The 19390-nt window shown below is 38.2% G+C and overlaps 1 protein-coding gene across 2 annotated transcripts in view; it reads right to left on the reverse strand.

Moving 5' to 3' along the window:
- Nucleotides 1-202: 202 nt before the first annotated feature.
- The window catches only part of UBR1 (ubiquitin protein ligase E3 component n-recognin 1), a 142904-nt gene continuing 123716 nt past the window's right edge, over nucleotides 203-19390 (reverse strand). For both annotated transcript variants that reach the window (XM_046007386.1, XM_046007385.1), the window contains 8 exons: nucleotides 18238-18325; nucleotides 17243-17376; nucleotides 15266-15374; nucleotides 14299-14355; nucleotides 11847-11924; nucleotides 3794-3964; nucleotides 2414-2515; nucleotides 203-1331 (listed from right to left, as the gene is read on the reverse strand). In XM_046007386.1, the coding sequence (XP_045863342.1) occupies nucleotides 1190-1331; nucleotides 2414-2515; nucleotides 3794-3964; nucleotides 11847-11924; nucleotides 14299-14355; nucleotides 15266-15374; nucleotides 17243-17376; nucleotides 18238-18325 (881 nt within the window). In that variant the 3' untranslated portion in view covers nucleotides 203-1189. The remainder of the gene's footprint in view (nucleotides 1332-2413; nucleotides 2516-3793; nucleotides 3965-11846; nucleotides 11925-14298; nucleotides 14356-15265; nucleotides 15375-17242; nucleotides 17377-18237; nucleotides 18326-19390) is intronic.

The raw sequence follows: 19390 nt of genomic DNA on the forward strand, positions 1-19390 counted from the left end.
GTCTACACACAGATTCGGGAGAGCTCTATTATCTACAAACACGATGGCTCAACCACAGCATATTATAACAGGACACATGACCACTGATCACATGGCTTTTTTGGTTGTCGGTACTAGTCATAAAACCAGAGTTTATGAAAGGTTGCACACAACGGAAGGATTTGTCTTTTACAAAGACACAGAAGATGACAGAGTTGGCTTCAATCTGATTGTTCTTATTGACAGCTGCCATGCTCGATTCACTGGGGCAATTTTCTTATCCTCGTTCTAGAGATAGTTTACATCAGAACTGCATCAGGTTCTTAAGAGTCAAATAGGATGGTGCCACAAACAAGAGATAAGGGAATTCATTTTAGAAATTTGCCTCTGGAAAATAGAAAGTGTAATTTCAAAATTCAACAAAGCTATTTGTGGTAAGAGGTGAGAACTACAGTTTCTTTAGCCCAGTGAAGGATAGGATGATGTATACATTATCCTATCTTATCCTATTCTTGAGGTCTACAATGGGAAAAAAGCTTTTCCACATTAGCAGACATTTGCCTTAAAAATGGCAACTCTGCCCACAGAAAGAGTTGTTTGATTTCTGGCTGAAACAGTAAGTGGCACATTAGGGGTATTTCCTTAAAAGAGAAGTAATTAAAAAAAATTTACTCTTTTGGAAACTTTCTCAGTTGAAGTATACTGCATGGTTTCTGCAATTCCTCTTTAGCTGCACGGAAGACTACAGATTAGAATCCTGTCAGTGCTTCAATGTCAGCTAAACTAAACCTGGGTATGTGCGGGAAATAGCAAACACAAAACTGTAGAAGAATTAGCCAACATAAAAAAATGTCCACAACTGCTTAATGTGACTTCATTTACCAGGTGAATGAAATGAAAAGAAGTGGGACGGATGATGAAGGGAAATGAGTTTTCTGGAAATAGCAGAATCAGACACTTGGGGTAAAGAAGCATTTTTTAGTGTTCTAGAACATAAAACAGATTAATTAATGTCCTTTTTCTCCTTCAAGCACATTTTCATTAATTGAAAGCAATACTCCGTTAAGGAATATTGTATTGATGTATGTGAATCTGGACATGGAGCAAAGATCCGCCAACCCTTCCCTAGCCCTCAGAAAGATCTCCGTAATTTTGAATTGGTCTTCATTACTGTTCTTCATTTGTGATTGTCCCAAGGCAATGTTGAAGCTCACAATAATTGCCAGTTGAATCCAAATAACATCTGATTAGTTTCCTGGCTCCTAGCAATCTCTTCTATAATGCAGTGTTGTTGCCACACCAAATGGAGCTTCCGATATCTCTCACGAGATAAATGAAGGGGGTTGCCCCTCCTTCAGGGAAACAAACAAACAAACAAACAAACAACATGTAAGTTCAAATCAAATAACTGCCACATCTTTACTGCCTAAATTAGTTCACACTCTTGAGATGTTCTTAGAACTGGGAGGAATCACAAAGACAGAGTTTTAAAAGGGATATTCTCTCTTCACCCCTAATCACCACAAACTTAACAGATCACTTAGCTGATGAAGCAGAAATTTACTCCTTGATTATTCAGAAAAGAGGCAAAGTATATCACAGGCATTATGAGACCCCATTTAAACGTAAGGTTTATAACATGAAGCAGCTCTATTCCTTTTCTGGGTAGTCTGATGGGGCCTTAATGGCTTTTTGGCCTCAAACAGTTTACTTAGCTTTGATTTCTGGTCTTTGTATAGGAGAGATTAAGTCTGAAGTATAACACTAAGCCGTCGAATTACATTCTGCTGCTCAGAAGTATTTGCTTATTGTTGCCTTTATGACATAACAAATTTGCTGGTGATTAGCAAATATTTAAACAAAACTATAGTATATCAATTCTAAGGCAGTACAGTCCCTAACACAGCTAATTTCAAATGACTAAAATTTGGCTGTTACAATTATGGAGAACTGTGAGATTCTTAGTCTGGAGGCACTCAAGCCTCAGTGCCTCAGCTGGTTGGGTATTTTCAAGGAGCCTAATTAAGTAAAAAATTCTGCTACTTCTTACCTTTCTGGAACAAGTCAGATCTTATCCTCAGTCAATAACTACTTTCACCATTCAGCTATTTTCTCCCTTAATCCAAAGACTACCTTCATACTTAGACCTTCTAAGTAATTCTGAACAAAGGTTGATTAAAAACAACATAATATTCAAACATTAGGATGGCTTACATCTTTAATTTTAGAGGAGGATTACCCTCACATTCTGGAGAAGCACAAAGCTGTTCAAAATTATGTGCTACATTAAGGATGGTATCATACTTACTATTTTTAATTTCTACTTATTTTAAAATATCTCTCAATATTTAGCATTAGTTTCTGTGTTTAAAGAACTGTTACTGACCATGTCCAATAATGTGACTAAAATGAAAAATAAATAAACCAATCTTACTTCAGGCCAGGGTCTGTTTCTCCATATTCATCCAAGTAAGGGGCTGGATAGGCACAGCCTCTGGCTTTACCTTCAACCAGGACTACTCTGCATTCTCGGATTCTGAAGGAAAAAACAACCGATTGGAAATATTATTAACTTTAGGTATGCAAATGATAGGCACTAAATCAAAGTTAATCTAAAGAAAAGACATGGCCAATATCTGTTAGGAATTCAGTCTAAAGAGAGTAAACATAGACCAACAGACTAAACTGTGTTTTGTTTAAATAAAAGAGAGTGAACACTGCAATTTTTACTTAAGTTATGGGAAAGGATCAGTGGATTTAGGAAATTGGGACCATTAATACTGACTGAATGTATTGAAGAGAGGAAGGAAGCTGTCCCACTTGAGCCACAGATACTGGAAAATGATGTCCAGGGTTATTTCTGTTGTTTCTGGACCTACAACCTAGAATGGGGAGCTTAACAGAAGGACAGAACATCTCTTGTTTTGATAACTTTGGGCCAGAAAGAAGGTCAGCTAGGGAAGTGTCAAGCCACTTCCAGTTAGAGCCAGCCTCCAACAGTGCAAATTATAAAGAACTACTGCCACTGTGAAGTTACTTGTGCCTGTTACAGCTTAGACAGGAAGATATAAAAAGAATGTTTGTATGCACGTGTACAGAAGGGTAAGTACCAGAGAGTGACATAAAATAAACAGATGGAATAGGTAGTGGGTTTACATGCTGTAAGTTTCCTAAAAGAAGAAAATAGGTGTTTGGGCGTGGCTTCTAAGAATTTATTCCCACTGTTCCAACAGATGCCAACATGCAATAATTACATATTCCATAGTTAGATATTTGGGCTTACATAAACAGAAACTACATTACATGGGGAGAATGGAAAGAAAAAGCACCCATCTCCACTTTGAATTTTATTTCTCTCAGGGAACCTGTACTGTTCTTTCATAAACATTAAGTTAACTATTGTTCCACTCTCAGCCTTTTGCTGAGAGACCAGGGAAAACAATGGTTGCCTGATAGTAGAAAGGAAGAAAATGAATATATTCAAAGGATAACTTTGCATAGGTATTTTAATGTAAGTGTGAGGACTCCAAGCCCTATCACCACACCTGAGTGTTACACAACACCAGAGTAATCGATGCAAACTCTATCATGCTTAAAATATACCACAAATAATCGAATGTGAACAGAATCCTTTTTTCAAACTTATTTTGTAATATTCTATAATATCTTCTCAAGTGCAATTTCATGTGAATAACAGGTCTATTAACTGCTGATAGACCATTTCCTACCAACACACTGTCCTACCATAATAGCCTCCAGATTGATCCAGATTCCGTAAGTTCATTAGGAAGCATCCAGAACACTCACTACTCACTTTAGGAAAATGCAGACTCCAGCTCCACAGTGAAGTGCATGAAAAATGCAAGCTCCAACCTCTTCCCCATTCACAATTTCTTGGCAGCAAATGTTCTGAGAACACAGTATGGCTCCACAGAAAAGACAGAGGACAGGGTGCTTTCGCTCATCATCTGCAGACCGTGGGCACCTCAAAGGGGAAGAAAACATTCAGTATGGGGGAGAAACAATAAAAGCATGACATATCCAGTTAGCAATGAACTGCATTCATCATTGGCTGCTTTGCAGCAAAGAAAGCTCTTAAAAACACAAGAAAATGTTCATTCACTCATTCATTTAGAGAGGGAGAGAGAAAGAGAGAATCCCACACAGGCTCTATGCCCAGGGTGAAGAGCAGGTTCCATGCCTAGCGCAGAGACCAATGTAGGGACCCATCTCACAACCCAGAGATCATGACACGAGCTGAAATCAAGAGCTGGATGCCTAACGGAGTGAGCTACCCAGGTGCCCCAAAACACAAGAAAACATTTAATTATATGATTTCTCTTTAATAAGGACTTAACAACAAAAAAAATCTCCTGATTAATCCATAGTAAGAAAACTTATTATTAAACATACAGTGTCCTGATAATTCCCATAGTTTGGCAATTAAATATGCCTTGAGACTGAGATACTTTTATAGAATCTAGTATTCATCTGACATGACCAATTATAGTCAACTCCCTCCTCTGGACTGGTTTAGTCAAGCTGACGTCTTCAGTATTAGAGAAATATGAACTGGTTAGGTGTAATTTTTTTTTTAAAGATTTTATTTATTTGACAGACAGATATCACAAGCAGACAGAGAGAGGAAGAGAAGCAGGCTCCCTGCAGAGCAGAGAGCCCAATGCAGGGCTCTATCCCAGGACCCTGGGATCATGACCTGAGCCGAAGGCAGAGGCTTTAACCCACTGAGCCACCCAGGCGCCCCCCCCCCTTTTTTTAAATCACAAATGTGCAGTAAGCATTCAGATACATTTTCCTGTCCATTTTGTTTAAGTATTGAGATCTTTAGAGTTAAAATAAGACTATAGTATTAGAGTTCACACACTATCTGGGAAACGCTTAAAGCAAGTCCTTAGGAAGGAAAAAGTGACAAGAGTTGACTTGCTTGAACCAAGTAGTACGCTGAGATCTACCATTTTACACAGAAGCATGCTAGAGCCTTGCTGTAATGCCCCTCAAAGAGGGGTATCACTCTCCAAATTAAAGTGATAATGCTATCTTTAAAAAAAAAAAAAGAAGCTTTCTACACTCCTATCTCTGCCTTCTAATGGACATATTAGAAACATCAAGAATTCCTTTATTTGGGGGTGCCTGGGTGGCTCAGTGGGTTAAAGCCTCTGCCTTCAGCTCAGGTCATGATCTCAGGGTCCTGGGATCAAGCCCCGCATCAGGTTTTCTGCTTAACGGGGAGCCTGCTTCCCTTCCTTTCTCTCTGCCTGCCTCTCTGCCTACTTGTGATCTCTGTCAAATAAATAAAATCTTTAAAAAAAAAAAAAGAATTCCTTTATTTGGGGAGTAATAAATAAATGCAACCAGTAAGCTGAGATCCAGTGAGGCTTAAAATGGGGTCAGAATAAAGAGCACCAAAAGAACATCCATCCCCAACAGGCATTAACAGTTTATTCTCTGATCTCTCATTTCTCAGGTAAGATAATAAAACCACCACTGTCTACAAAGGAGCAGAAGGACTCCGTGCACAGGTATTCCACTCCTGTGTCCGGGAGGTGAGGAGACTATTTTTACTTCCAGGGGGAAGAACACAATTTTAGCTCTTTTTGGATAAAGCCAAAATCTTTCACTTAGTGCAGGATAGCTGAGTCCTATCACTAATATCCTATAGAGGAAAAAAGGGGTGATACCTAAAGTATAGTAACTGGGCAGCTTACCCTCCTACAGTAGAAATGGCTCAGTCTTGGGGTGCCTGGGTGGCTCAGTGGGTTAAAGCCTCTGCCTTCGGCTCAGGTCATGATCCCAGGGTCCTGGGATCGAGCCCCGCATCGGGCTCTCTGCTCAGCAGGGAGCCTGCTTACCCCTCTCTCTCTGCCTGCCTCTCTGCCTACTTGTCATCTCTGTCTATCAAATAAATAAATAAAATCTTAAAAAAAAAAAAAGAAATGGCTCAGTCTTATTGGAAACTGGTGGTGACAAAGAACTGGAAGAGATCGTAAGATTTATTTTCACTTTACTTAAAACCAGTACGTAGTATCATCCAGGGGGATCTTCACTGTGATTAGTGACTAACACTCTCCTCAGAGCCTTCTAGGAGCCAACAGTGATTGGCTGGGATTCACTTATTATCCCTTAACGCTGGGATTCACCTATTCACTGGGATTCTGTGATAGCAATACAGCCCTAAGATTAAGAGAATCACTGCATTTGGAACTGGATGCAATTTCTGAAACCATCTAGCTCATGTTTTAAGGGCTGAGAGGTGAATGGCTCAGCCATTTCTTTAGGTGGTTGAACATAATCTGCATGGGACAAACAGCAAGGGAACTAAAACCAAGATCAATTCTACCTAGTACAAGAGGCGGGAGTATGGGCTGCCCAAGCCCCTGCTGGGCCCATTAAAGTCCCTGACTTCAGGGCTCAAAGCAATGGTTGTAACAGAATGGGACAATTTCCTTAATCATTTTGGAGATCAGTAATTCTCAGAGTGGGCCACATAAGGGCTCTTCAAACCCTCAGAATTATAATCAACTGCCATCACTTTCTTTGCTCCTTCAAATGACAGCAAGTTATTTAACATATGACTAAGGACTGTAATAGTCACTTTGTATGCCAAGGCAATTCATTAGAATTATTAACTGGTATCCTTGAAACAAAATTTAAGTGTTCTTTGTGTTTTCTGAGAGCTCTAATTAAATTATTAAGAAGTCTGGCTGCTGTACAATGCTTAATATTACAGAACTCCTAACTGAGCTTTGGAATTCTTGCCATTTGCAAAACAAGATGCTCTATTACCGTACATCATCAATAAAATCTTGACTAGGCTTTGATTTTCATCAGACTGAGATTCCTGCCTTTTAATTACAAATTACTGCTAATTTCATGTCATCACTATTAATCTGGTTTGCTATGGGTGGTGGTGTGATGCCACCTGAATGTCAAGGATACATAATTGCATCAATAGTAATTCTGGCCTGTTATTTTTAAGACATGATACATTGTGATTCAAATATGAAATATTCACACACCAATGGCTAAGGCGGACATGAATATAATTTCTCCATCCAGGGGCATTACACTGGTGGTGTGCAGCTCACGAATTTATGTTATTTGAATAACTTACATCATATTAGAGCAAGGTAAGTGTGAACTGTTAATGTTATATGACATTACTTTATCATATCGAATCATGTGTTTAAGCTCATGCTGTTTTCTTATAAAAGTAACTAACAGGTAATTCATATGTGATATTCATAACGAGTACAATGTAACTTGTTTATTGTACTTCTTACCAGTCTTTATCATCCAGATATTTTTTGAAAGCAATCAGTGAAAGGGAAGAGGAAGATAAAATAAAGTCTGAGAAACACTGCCTTAGTGTGTTATTTATTTTGATTGAGGTAGAGGGGAACAAGTATCAAAAAAGGCTAAGGTGGTATACTTCTCTCTCCAGCACCCAGGGTTAAACCTGAGCCACAATGCTATTACTTGTTTTGCTGTTCTAATAGGATTTCATATAAGATTTAGCTTGCACAAACAAGGGTTCTTCAGTGTTATTTCAGTGAGGATGTGCTCACCTCACTCTAATGCACATATAACAGTGCTTAACGACACATGTATAAAAGATATTTCTAAAAGAACTATTTGTTTATGAAGTTGAAAACAGTGTTATTTCAGTTGACAGATGTGCTGACCACAATTCTACAGTAGCACACTGTTAAAAGATACAGGAATAAATGATGATTCTTGGAGTGCTTAAAAAAAAAAAAAAAGGCTCCTGTAGCTTAAAAAAAAGTTGAGGGATATATCCTAGAACATGGTAGAGTATCGAGCTCCGAGCTCCAGGAATTGTTTCTTCTACCAATACACCTATTGATCTAGCAAGAACTGTCTGAAGAAACTATTTTGGAACTTATAATCTAGGTGAACACTTGCAGCATCCACAGGAGTGCTTAACAAAGAAAGAGGCTGGTAAATTTCAATGGATTTTGGCTTTTTGTGTTGTGACTACCACCCTCTAACTCCCAGCCCTATAGCAGGTAGCTATGGAGGTGGCTGCCCATAATTCTGGTGTGGCTTGCTGGTACCATGACGGGTAATAGAGATGATATCCTCAAATGTCATGGTTGTGAGTTTAGTTATGCCTGGCAGTTTACTGGAGGGCTGACGAGATACTGGCCATTGTTTCAACCCCTATGGACTAAAGTCACTTTCTCTGCAGTGATGGTAGAGGGAATTTAAAGAGACAGAATATTCTTTATATTTTTTTCTTCTCTTCACTTTTCTTGTTCGATCCAGAAATTTAAGGAAATCTTGTCAGTTTACTGGCTGACTGCAGAGATAATGGAATAGAGACTTTAGTGGACATACAATAAGGAACACAGTCTTTGCAAAAAAAACCCCAAAAAACCAGTTTGGAAAAGTCACTAAAGAGACACCTGGAGCCTTTATCAAGCAACAGTGGCAATTCTTGGGGTTGAGGTAGAATTTGATTTACAGACCCACTACAATAATCAAAATGTCCAATTTTCAACAAAACTAACAAAGCTTACAAAGAAGCAGAAAAGTATGACCTATTCACAGTCAAAGCAACACTGAAAAAGAAAAAGTTGGAAAGGCAACACATTATAATTTCAAAACTTACTACACAGCCATGGTAATTAAGAAAGGTGGTACTAGCATCAGGATAGACATATAGACCAATGGAATAGACTTTAGAATTTAGAAAGGAACCCAAACAGGGGGTGCCTGGGTGGCTCAGCGGGTTGAGGCCTCTGCCTTCGGCTCAGGTCATGATCTCAGGGTCCTGGGATCGAGCCTCGCATCGGGCTCTCTGCTCTGCAGGGAGCCTGCTTCCTCCTCTCTCTCTGTCTGCCTCTCTGCCTAGTTGTGATTTCCTCTGTCAAATAAATAAAATATTAAAAAAAAAAAAAAAAAAAGGAACCCAAACATCCATGACCAATTGATTTTCAACATGGGTGCGAAGATTATCCAAACTCTTAAAAAATGGTGCTGGGATAATTGGAAACCATATGAAAGAAAGAATGAAGTTGGACCTCCTGTCTTATTCCAGAAATTAACTCAAAACAAACCCACAGTCTAGGGGTACCTGGGTGGCTCAGTGGGTTAAGCCTCTGCCTTCACCTCAGGTCATGATCCCAGGGTCCTGGGATCAAGTTCCGCATCAGGCTCTCTGCTCAGCAGGAAGCCTGCTTCTTCCTCTCCCAATCCCCCTGCTTGTTCTCTCTCTCTAATAAATAAAATCTAAAAAAACACAAAAAAAAACCAAAAAAACCAAATCCACAGTCTAAACATAAAGCTAAAACTACAAAACTATTCAAAGAAAACAAGGGGTAAACCTTCATGACCTCAGATCTGGCAATGGATTCTTAGTTTTGACACCAAAAACACAAGAAACAAACAAAAAAATAGGTAAAATGAACTTAAAAAAAAAAAGATTTTATTTATTTATTTGACTGAGACACAGCAAGAGAGGGACCACAAGGGGGGAGTAGGAGGGAGAAGCAGGCTTTCCGTTGAGTGGGGAGCCCAAAGCAGGGCTCCATCCTAGGACGCTGGGATCATGATCTGAGCTGAAGGGAGATGCTTAAGGAATGAGCCACCCAGGTGCCCCTAAAATGAAGTTTTACATATTGAAAACATTATGAAGAATGTGAAAACACAACCTATAGAATGGAAGAAAATATCTGCAAAATAAGAATCTGGTAAGTGCTGAATATCCAGAATATACTGAAAGAGAACAGAAGAGGTCATCCCAAAACATGCCACTTTGGCATATTGATTATTTTGAATTAAAGTTACTTAAGAAACAGCAGGTGCAAAACGGACACTCTAACCATCTTTTGTTCTCCTGAAAGCAGGAAATAAATCTCCCATGTGAAGGTATCCTCCCTATACCAGAAGCATAGAAAGTACCCTTACCACCAGAGATAGGGAATTCAAGGTCAAGAAGGCTGTATAAACAAACTCTCTTAATTCTTCGTTAATTTGGTACTCCAAGCCTAAACCACTTTGTTTTGTCAAATCTTCATAAAAAACTGTTTCTTTGACTAAAAGGCATAAACCCAGTCATTTCTTTGAGTCTTGTATTTCTATGAGCTCCCATATATGCAAAATTAAACTTTTCTCCTCTTAATCTGTCTTATGTCAATTTAATTATTTGGCTAAAGAACCTAGAGGGAAGAAAGGAAGAGTTTTCCTCCCCTTCAATATAGTCTTACAACTCAACAACAAAACAGACAGTCCAATTATAAAAAGGGTAAAGGACTTAAACAGACATTTCTCCAAAGAACATACACAAATGTCCAATAAGGACATGAAAAGATGTTTAACATCAGTTGTCATTAAGAAAATGTATATCAAACCTCAATGAGCTATCATTTTATACCCACTAGGATAGTTTTCATTAAAAAAATAGAAAACAAGTGTTGACGAGGATATGAAAAACAGGAGTCCACTTATATTGTTGATGGGAATATAAATGGTATAATTATGAAAAACAGTTTAGTGGTTATTCAAAGATTTAAACACAGAATTACCAAGTAATTCTACTTCTAGGAATATATACCCAAGAGAAATGAAAATATATGTCCACATAGAAACTTGTACAGGAATTTAATGGTAACATTATTCTTTTTTTTTGTTAACGTATAATGTATTATTAGCTCCACAGGTACAGGTCTGTAAATCTCCAGGTTTACACACTTCACAGCACTCACCATAGCACATACCCTCCCCAATGTCCATAACCCAACCACCTCTCCCTACCCCTCTTCCCCTGGCAACCCTCAGTTTGTTTGGTGAGATTAAGAATCTCTAATGGTTTGTAATCCCACCTTGTTTCATTTTTTCCATCCCTACCCCCTAAGCCTCCCACCCTGCCTCTCAAATTCTTCATATCAGGGAGATCATATGACAATTGTCTTTCTCTGATTGACTTATTTTGCACAGCAAAATACCCTCTAGTTCCATCCACATCGTTGCAAAAGGCAAGATTTCATTTCTTTTGATGGCTGCATAGTATTCCATTGTATATATAACCACATCTTCTTTATCCATTATCTGTTGATGGACATCTAGGTTCTTTCCATAGTTGGGCTATTGTGGACATTGGGTAGCATTATTCTTAACAGTCAAAAGGGGGAAACAACCTAAATGCTCATCAATGGATAAACAGATAAACAAACTCTGGTATATTCATACAATGGAATATTGTTATTATTTTTAAGGTTTTATTTTTAAATAATCTCTACACCTAACATGGGGCTCAAACTCACAGCCCCAAGATCAAGAGCTGCATGATCCACTGACTAAGCCAGCCAGGCACCCCTATGGTGGAATATTAATTTAGCCAAGAAAGGACTGAATACATACTACAACTTAAATGGCCTCAAAAACTATACCAAGTGAAAGAAGCCAGACACAAAAGGTCACACATTATGTGACTCCTTTTATTTGACTCCTTTTATCAGACTTCAGAGTAGGCAGATCCATAGAGACAGGAAGCAGATTACTTGTTACCAGGGGATCGGGAAAGAGGGAAAAGGGGAGTGAGTATTTAGTGGATACAAGGATTTCTCTGGCGTGATGAAAAAGTTTTGAAACTAGAGAGAGGTGGTAGTTGCACAACACTGTGAATACACTAAACAGCACTGAATTGTACTCATCATTAATTTACCATCATTAATTGTTTTATGGTTCTCACCTCAATAATAAGAAAGAAACTGACAATCACTGTTATAGAGGATGCTCAGTGGTTACTTTAAAAAAAAGTTTGCTAGTGGTGATACATACCAATTGCAAACTTAAAAATTTTTTAGAAATATATTTCTTCTTACCTGAAATGAGAAGCTTGATTTAGGAGGCAGCTATAGTCATCAGGAAGCTCTATCAAACTATTTCTTTTTCTAGGGTATCTAGAAACATAATTTAAAAGACAATTTTACTTCTGAGTAAATAAGCCCATGTCAAAAATTGACCAAGTAATAGAAGGACAAGTATTTTAAAAATAACAAAAGGATCCATACTTGAAACCCACAGTAATTCCTCCTGTTGGCTACATTAAATCCAAGTTTCTCGGTCGGCCTAGAATTACAAATCTTTCATCATCTGGTTTCCTTTCCAAACTCAAATCCCACTATTTCCTAAGACTAAATGTTCTAGCTAAATTTCCATGATGGCTAGGAAGGTAACATAAAGATGTTGTTAAGAATACAGACTTCATGACTAATACCTAGGCACTCCTCACTAAATGTAGGAGGCAGAGAGAGAGATAAAAAGATGGAGGAACACAGAAAAAAGGACTATAAAAGTGAGAAAAAAAAACCCCACACACAAAAAACCACAGACTTCCTTTGAAATCAGACAGACCTCGCTACAAATCCTAAATTCTGATCCCTGACAAGTCACTGAACTTTAGCCTATATTTCCTGGTCTGTAAATAGAGGATGGATATATTATCCTTTCTCAGTCATAAGTTATACCATCAACTTAATAACACATTTCTGAGGTGGTGGGGGGAGAAAAATATAAGGACTCATGCTGATTTTTTTTTTTTTTTAGGACTCATGCTGATTTAAGAAATGTTAAATACAAATAATAGTAATGGAAGAAGCTCACAGCTATTGAGGACTTAATAAGATATTGAAGTGGAATATAAAATACTTAGTACTTGATAACATGTTTGCAAATATTATTATTCATTCTTACCATACAATACAGATACAATAAAAGCCTTGCACACATACCCTGGAAACGTCATGTGAATCATGTGGAAATTCTATCCTCAAATCCCAGTCAACTTAAATCTTTATTATTATTATTTTTATTTTTATTTGAGAGAGAGCAAGAGTGGGAGAGATCACAGAGGAAGAGAGAGAAGCAGACTCACTGCTGAGCGGGGAGACCCTGATGTGGGGCTTGATGCTAGGACTCCGAGATCATGACTCAAGCCGAAGGCAGACACTTAACAGATGGAGCCACCCAGGTGACCCCCAATCAACTTAAATTTTCTAATTCCTTCTATGTTCAGCTAAAAATTATCTCCTCTAAGACCAACTGTGCATCATTAAAAATATTTTACTCTTTAAATTTCTATAGCATTAACAGTATATTCATACATATACTATTTAATTTTATGTCTTTAGTTTATGTACATAATTAGATTGTAAATTACCCATGACCAAAAAGCTGTATGTGTTAGATCTTTTAACTCTCCCAAAGTATTTTAGCACCATGCTGAGGAAATAGTAGTTGTCTAAAAGGCACACAATGAACTGAAATAAAGGAAAAACTGTGTGAGATTAACAGTTTTAAAACATGTACTCATCTTTTAAACTTTTCTCTCTATTCTCTTTTCTTGGTGATGTGAATACTACTGTACTGAAGTTATAAAAGCTGGTTCTGTAATCTCTAAATCAATAAAGTTGGGTTAAGGAGCAGGAAGCATATGGGGAAGGAAGTTTGAGGGGTAAGAAAGATGAGAAAAGAAGGCGGCAAATACTCATTGTGTCACAATGTTTGGTTTAGCCATGAGAAAACAGTACTGATGTCAGCATTTAAGTTGGGGGTCAATTCCTCTGCTTGTTTACTGATGCAATTCAACTGGAATAAAAATTAGACACATATATAACATAAAAAGGCCTTGGAGAGGATACAAAGAAAGTAAGCCTGCAGTGCTTATTTGTAGTGCTGGCAGGTACACATGCACACACATCTGAGAGCATATTACTAGAGCAGACTTGCAGGAGGAGGTCACATTTGAATTAGTCTTTGAGGAAGAGGTGGATTCTGATTAAGCCATAACAGTTGGGGGCTGAGGAACAGTTTTGTTGGGTAGTCTAAGTATATAGATCAGAAGGGAAGGGGAAGAGGGAACAGTTCTATTTATATCTTACTCTATTCTCAAAAGGAAAAAAGTGGAGTGTTGGAATACTGTTACTACTTTTTGATTTTAATACACTGGCAGCTCCAAAATGCCATCTCCTCCTGTGCCTTTTAATAAGTATGTTAAAGCTTAACGAAGAGGAGCTGGTGGAGTAAAACAATTTAAGAGGGAAAGGATAGCCACTCCAAGAAAAAAAATCAGTTGTAGGAAGAATCCAATTTCTGGCAAAGCCTTAATATATGTGCTGCCGAAGCGAGCACCTGGCAAAGCCTTAAAAGAAACGTAGGGAAACAATGTACTGAGTGAGAATGAAGAAGAAAGACTGGACTGCATGAGCCACAAACCAATTACTTTTGGAAACACAACCTGTAGATGGGGGAAAAGGATTGAGAAGGAAAACCAACCTTACTACAGTGGTTTTTTGCTTCAAACAGTTTAGTAATGCAGGATCTGCACACCACCTATATAGGGAGCCAAGAGAAAAGCAAACAGGTCATCACAACTTCAGCACAGTCTTCATCCATGAGCCACCCACTCCAAATCCTTCTGTCCCTTCTTTCCATGTTGCCTCTGTTAGACTTCTGTCTCACATCTTACCCCGTAGCTTTTCTTTCCTTCATTTTTGTGTCTGTTTATTTTTCCCCTTTTCTTTTATTCACCTCTTTTAAATTTAATTAATTTATTTATTTAAAGATTTTATTTGTTTATTTGAGAGAAAGAGAGAGACAGAGATAGCGAGATACAGCACAGGCAGGAAGAAGAGGGACAAGCAGGCTCCTGAGCAGGAGCCTGATGTGGGGTTCAATGCCAGGACTCTAGGATCATGACCTGAGCTGAAGGCAGATGCTTAACTGACTGAGCCACCCAAATGCCCCATTCATCTTTTTTTAAAAGGGCTAATCAATCAAGGTCTTGTTGGAAAAACAGAAACCACTCTGAAGAAGGAATTTAATACCAGGAATTGGTAATAAAGATGACAGACGGGCTGGGAACCCAACCAGGAGACAAAAAAGCAAGGCAATCCAAAGATTAGCCAATAGTAGTAAACCACCACTTTTCCCAGGCTGGAGGAACAAAAGGAAATTGTGATATTATTACCCCACTGGGGTCAGTGGTGGATACTGGCAAGAAACGGCAGCTGCGGGGAAGAGTAGTACAGGAATGGTAATCATGGTGGGAGAAGTGGAAAGTCCAGCTGCCATGGCTGCTGGACTTATCTCTAACTCATTGAATGTGTGAATTAGGAATCTCCTATATTTTTGTTACCCACTTCAATCAAGTCTAATCAATCTAGAAGCTTAGCAAATAATTTTAATTTAAAATTTCCAAACTATATAATGACCCAACAATGATATTTTACTCTTACAGTACCTCTGGAGGAGGGGTCTTACAGTATCCCAATATTCCTGAAAAAGTAGGAACAAATTTGTGGGTAAAGACAGATAGCTACAGAGTGCACTGTACTCTCCTTCTGCAGAATCTGCAAGAGAATAAAAATACATTTAATAAGCACATTATTCTTACCTGGTCAACCTGTGAATAGTTTCTTCATTGTTTATGTTCATTTCTATACACCATAAAACTTAGAGACAAACCACAGTGATCCTTTCAAAACGCAAATCAGATTCATTCTCCTGATGAGGTTTCTCCAATGCCACTCCACCACAAGGCACGAAACACAAAGTCCTTATCGTGGCAATAAAGGCCCTTCATAAGCTGTCCCTGGCTGCCTCTTGAACCTCATCTCTTACCATCCTCACCCTGTTCATTATGTTTCAGCTACACTCATCTTTTTATTATTCTTTGATGATGTCAAGCAAAGTTTTTAGTTTTTAATTTTCCTTCTGCTTAGGAATACTCTTCCTTCAACTCTCTGTCCAGTTCAACCCCATCTTTATTTCAATGTCTCTTTGCTCAATGTGTCCTCAAAGAGAAGTCTTCCATGACTATCTACGAAACGTATTATTCCAGCCCAGCACTCTCTATCCCCTTGACCTGCTTTATTTTTCTTGGTAGCACTCATCACCACTTACATTTATCTGTTTGTATACATTTAGTCTCCTCCCAATAAAAGACTTAGTCTTACTCACTGTTGTATTACAGCACCGACTAGATAAGTTAATACATGTTTTTCTAAATGGAAACAACAGATCTGTATGGGCAACTAGTCCCCCATTGACAGGCATACCACGGAGATAATTGCGGGTTTGGTTCCAGACCGCCACAATAAAGCCAGCATTGCAGTGAAGCAAGTCAAGTGAATTTCCGGTTTCCCAGGGCATATTAAAGTTATGTTTTTACTAGACTGTAGTCTATTTAGTATGCAAAAGCATTAGGTCTAAAACAACAAGGTACAGACATAAATAAAAAAATACTTTACTGCTAAAAAATGCTAACCATCATCTGAGCTTTCAGCTAGTCATAATCAATCACCACAGGTCACCCTCACAAATATAACAATGAAAAAATTTGAACTATTGCAAGAATAATCATAATGTGACACAGACAAGAAGTGAGCAAATGCTGTTGGAAAAATGGTGCTGACAGACTTGCTTACCACACGCTTGCCACAAACCTCTAATTTGTAAAAAACACAGTATCTGCAAAGCAAAGTCAAGTCATGCATAATAAAACAAGGTATGCCTGTATACAGAACCATAACAAACCTAGATCAAGTAAGCCCTACTGAACTGAGTTCAAGAAAAAGCTGAGAGCCAGTAAAGCTGAGCTGTTCAGCTTAATCTCAAAGAACAAAAGCATGACTCTGAACAATTCTGGTGATGCTTATAAAATATACAAATGTTCTGAATTTCACCTACACAAAGCTACAAGGAAGTCTTGTCTACTTTGATCTAGATTAAAGGCAAGTAAAGAAAGGAAATGATTGTTACTCAGGTATGTGTGTCCTTGGTTTGTTCCAACAGGAGTCTCCTCGCAGCAGTTTAGTTCTTTTGTAATAGTCATATGTTTAAAATTCAAATAACAGAGTACACAAAAAAGTTTTCCCTCTACTTAGCTAAAACATTCCCTTCCCTAAAGGTACCAATGTTTCTAATTTTTTGCATATCCTTTCTGTTATATTCTGTGTGCATTTTAGAAGCTCAAGTACATAAACTAGACCTAGAGAGGAGCCATGAGTAGGTTTTGCATATTATGAGGCTAATCTCATTTTTGGTCTCACTTTTAACCTATACCACAGCAGGCACACACATGCTGGGAGTGAGTGCTGATTGAAGAGACAGGGAGTAGACAAGTGGTTTTGCCTGTCCCCACTTTATACTTCTAAGGTTGAAGATAAGGGAAAAAAATCCCATATTTACTACTCTGAGATTTCCTCTTCCTACTTACTGGTTAGCAGTTCTTCAGGTGGTGTTATTCCAAGTAAATAATGGAAAAACAATGCAGCGCAGCGAAGGTAAGGGGTGATGCCATTCTTCAGTGAGGTCCACAAATACCAGCCAGGAACACCACATCCAATGCAGCTAAGAGGCAATAATTCCAGAAAAAAACAGAATAGTAATCAGACTAAAACTCTAGACACATCATCTTTTAAAAACATAGCTAAATATTTAAATATTTTTTATCTATTTAATATAAAAAAATATATATTTTTAATATTTTATTTATTTGACAGAGAGAAATCACAACTAGGCAGAGAGGCAGACAGAGAGAGAGGAGGAAGCAGGCTCCCTGCGGAGCAGAGAGCCCGATGTGGGGCTTGATCCCAGGACCCTGGGATCATGACCTGAGACGAAGGTAGAGGCTTTAACCCACTGAGCCACCCAGGCGCCCCTTAATACAAAATATTTAACTGGCAGTAGCTTTCATCTTTAAACCTAAAAGTTTCCTAAAGAAAACAATAGATCTTGCATCTTTTACCATGTAGACTTCTAAAGCAAATAATTATTATCTTCATTTTTTATAAGAGTAAAGATGTGTCCAAACTTGTCTCAGTCTCAGAAACAAATGGGTACCTGTTATTTCAAAAGCCCTTAACTGATTTTTAAAAACTGGAATTAAAATTGTTCAAAAGTTACTCTACCAAACAACTGAGCTAAGAGGTAGAATTATTTTTATTTTTTTTAAAGATTTTGTTTATTTATTTGAGAGAGAGAGAGAACGTGAGACGGGGGTGGGGGGCAAAGGGAGAGAGAGAGAGAGAGAGAGAGAGAGAGAGAGAGAGAAGCAGACTCCTCTTTGAGGAGGAAGCCCAGACGTGGGGCTCGATCCTATGACCAGAGCCAAAGGTAGACACCCAACCGACTGAGCCACCCAGGTGCCCCTAAGAGGTTGAATTATTAAAACAGTATTCAAATGGGCTGGACTAATGGAGTGCTACTCACCCATTTGTGTATTGAGAAACTTCTGCCAAGAAAGAAGATGCAGAGCGAGCCTCTTCACTCTCTTCTTGAACCTGAGCAAGGGGAAGTTCTGAAAAAGAAATTCTGAAAGATAAATCTATGAATTTGCTATTCAATGTATAAATTAGACCTCAATTTCATGGTTCCAGGATAATAAACAATGTCACTCAACTGAGGTTCTTTTCCTTGTTCTCGATCTAAATAGCTGATTTTAAAGATTAAAACTGTTAAGTAAACTTTATCAGAATATTAGGTGGAGAAATAAATAGGGCAGAATCATATGGATGTTTAACAAATATTTATCTCAGGGGTGCCTGGGTGGCGCAGTTGGTCAAGGGTCCGACTCCTGGTTTTGGCTCAGGTCATGACCTCAAGGGGCACGAGATCAAGCCCTGGGTGGAGTGCTGTATCAGGCTCTGTGCTCAGCAGGAAGTCTGCTTGAGATTTTCTCTCTCTCAAATAAATAAATATTTATCTTATTATAATCTGACCAGGTAAACAAATCAGTGGTCATCTGCTCTGGGTTCCTAGGAGTCTTAGGTAACAGGTAGAAATTCAGCCTCTAGAAAGGGAAGTATATCGCTGTCCTGACTTTATGCTCAAGCAATGAAACACATTAAAAAGAACCTTGTAAGGTAATTTTTCTCCATTAATCTGTCCTTAAGGAGAACCATCCTAAACCTTTCCAGCAATTGCTAACTCACTTACGTTAAAACTCTGGGTAAGCCACTTAAATTCTCTTAACTTTAGTTTTACTATATTAAAAGGGGGACAAAAATGCCAACCTTATAGTTAAATGTGACAGATGGTTACAGCTCATTTGAATAGTGCTCTCTTTAAAAATGCTTTTTAAAAATATACATTAATTCATCTCAAAGACAACAACTAAAATTACCCCGAGTCTCTTACTTTGGTTCTATTGCTAGTTTTTTCTCCTTTCCAATTAGGATCTCTTAAGGAAATATATACTTTTAAAATATATTTTTTATTTTTTTAGAGGATATAAATGAGTTTTTAAAAAATATTTTATTTACTTGACAGAGAGAGAAACAGAAAGAGATAGAGCGCAAACAGGGAGCAACAGAGGGAGAAGGAAAAGCCGACTCCCTGCTGAGCAGAGGGCCCGATGCGGGAC

This window comes from Meles meles, chromosome 6 (assembly GCF_922984935.1).
Source record: "Meles meles chromosome 6, mMelMel3.1 paternal haplotype, whole genome shotgun sequence".
Lineage (NCBI taxonomy): Eukaryota > Metazoa > Chordata > Mammalia > Carnivora > Mustelidae > Meles > Meles meles.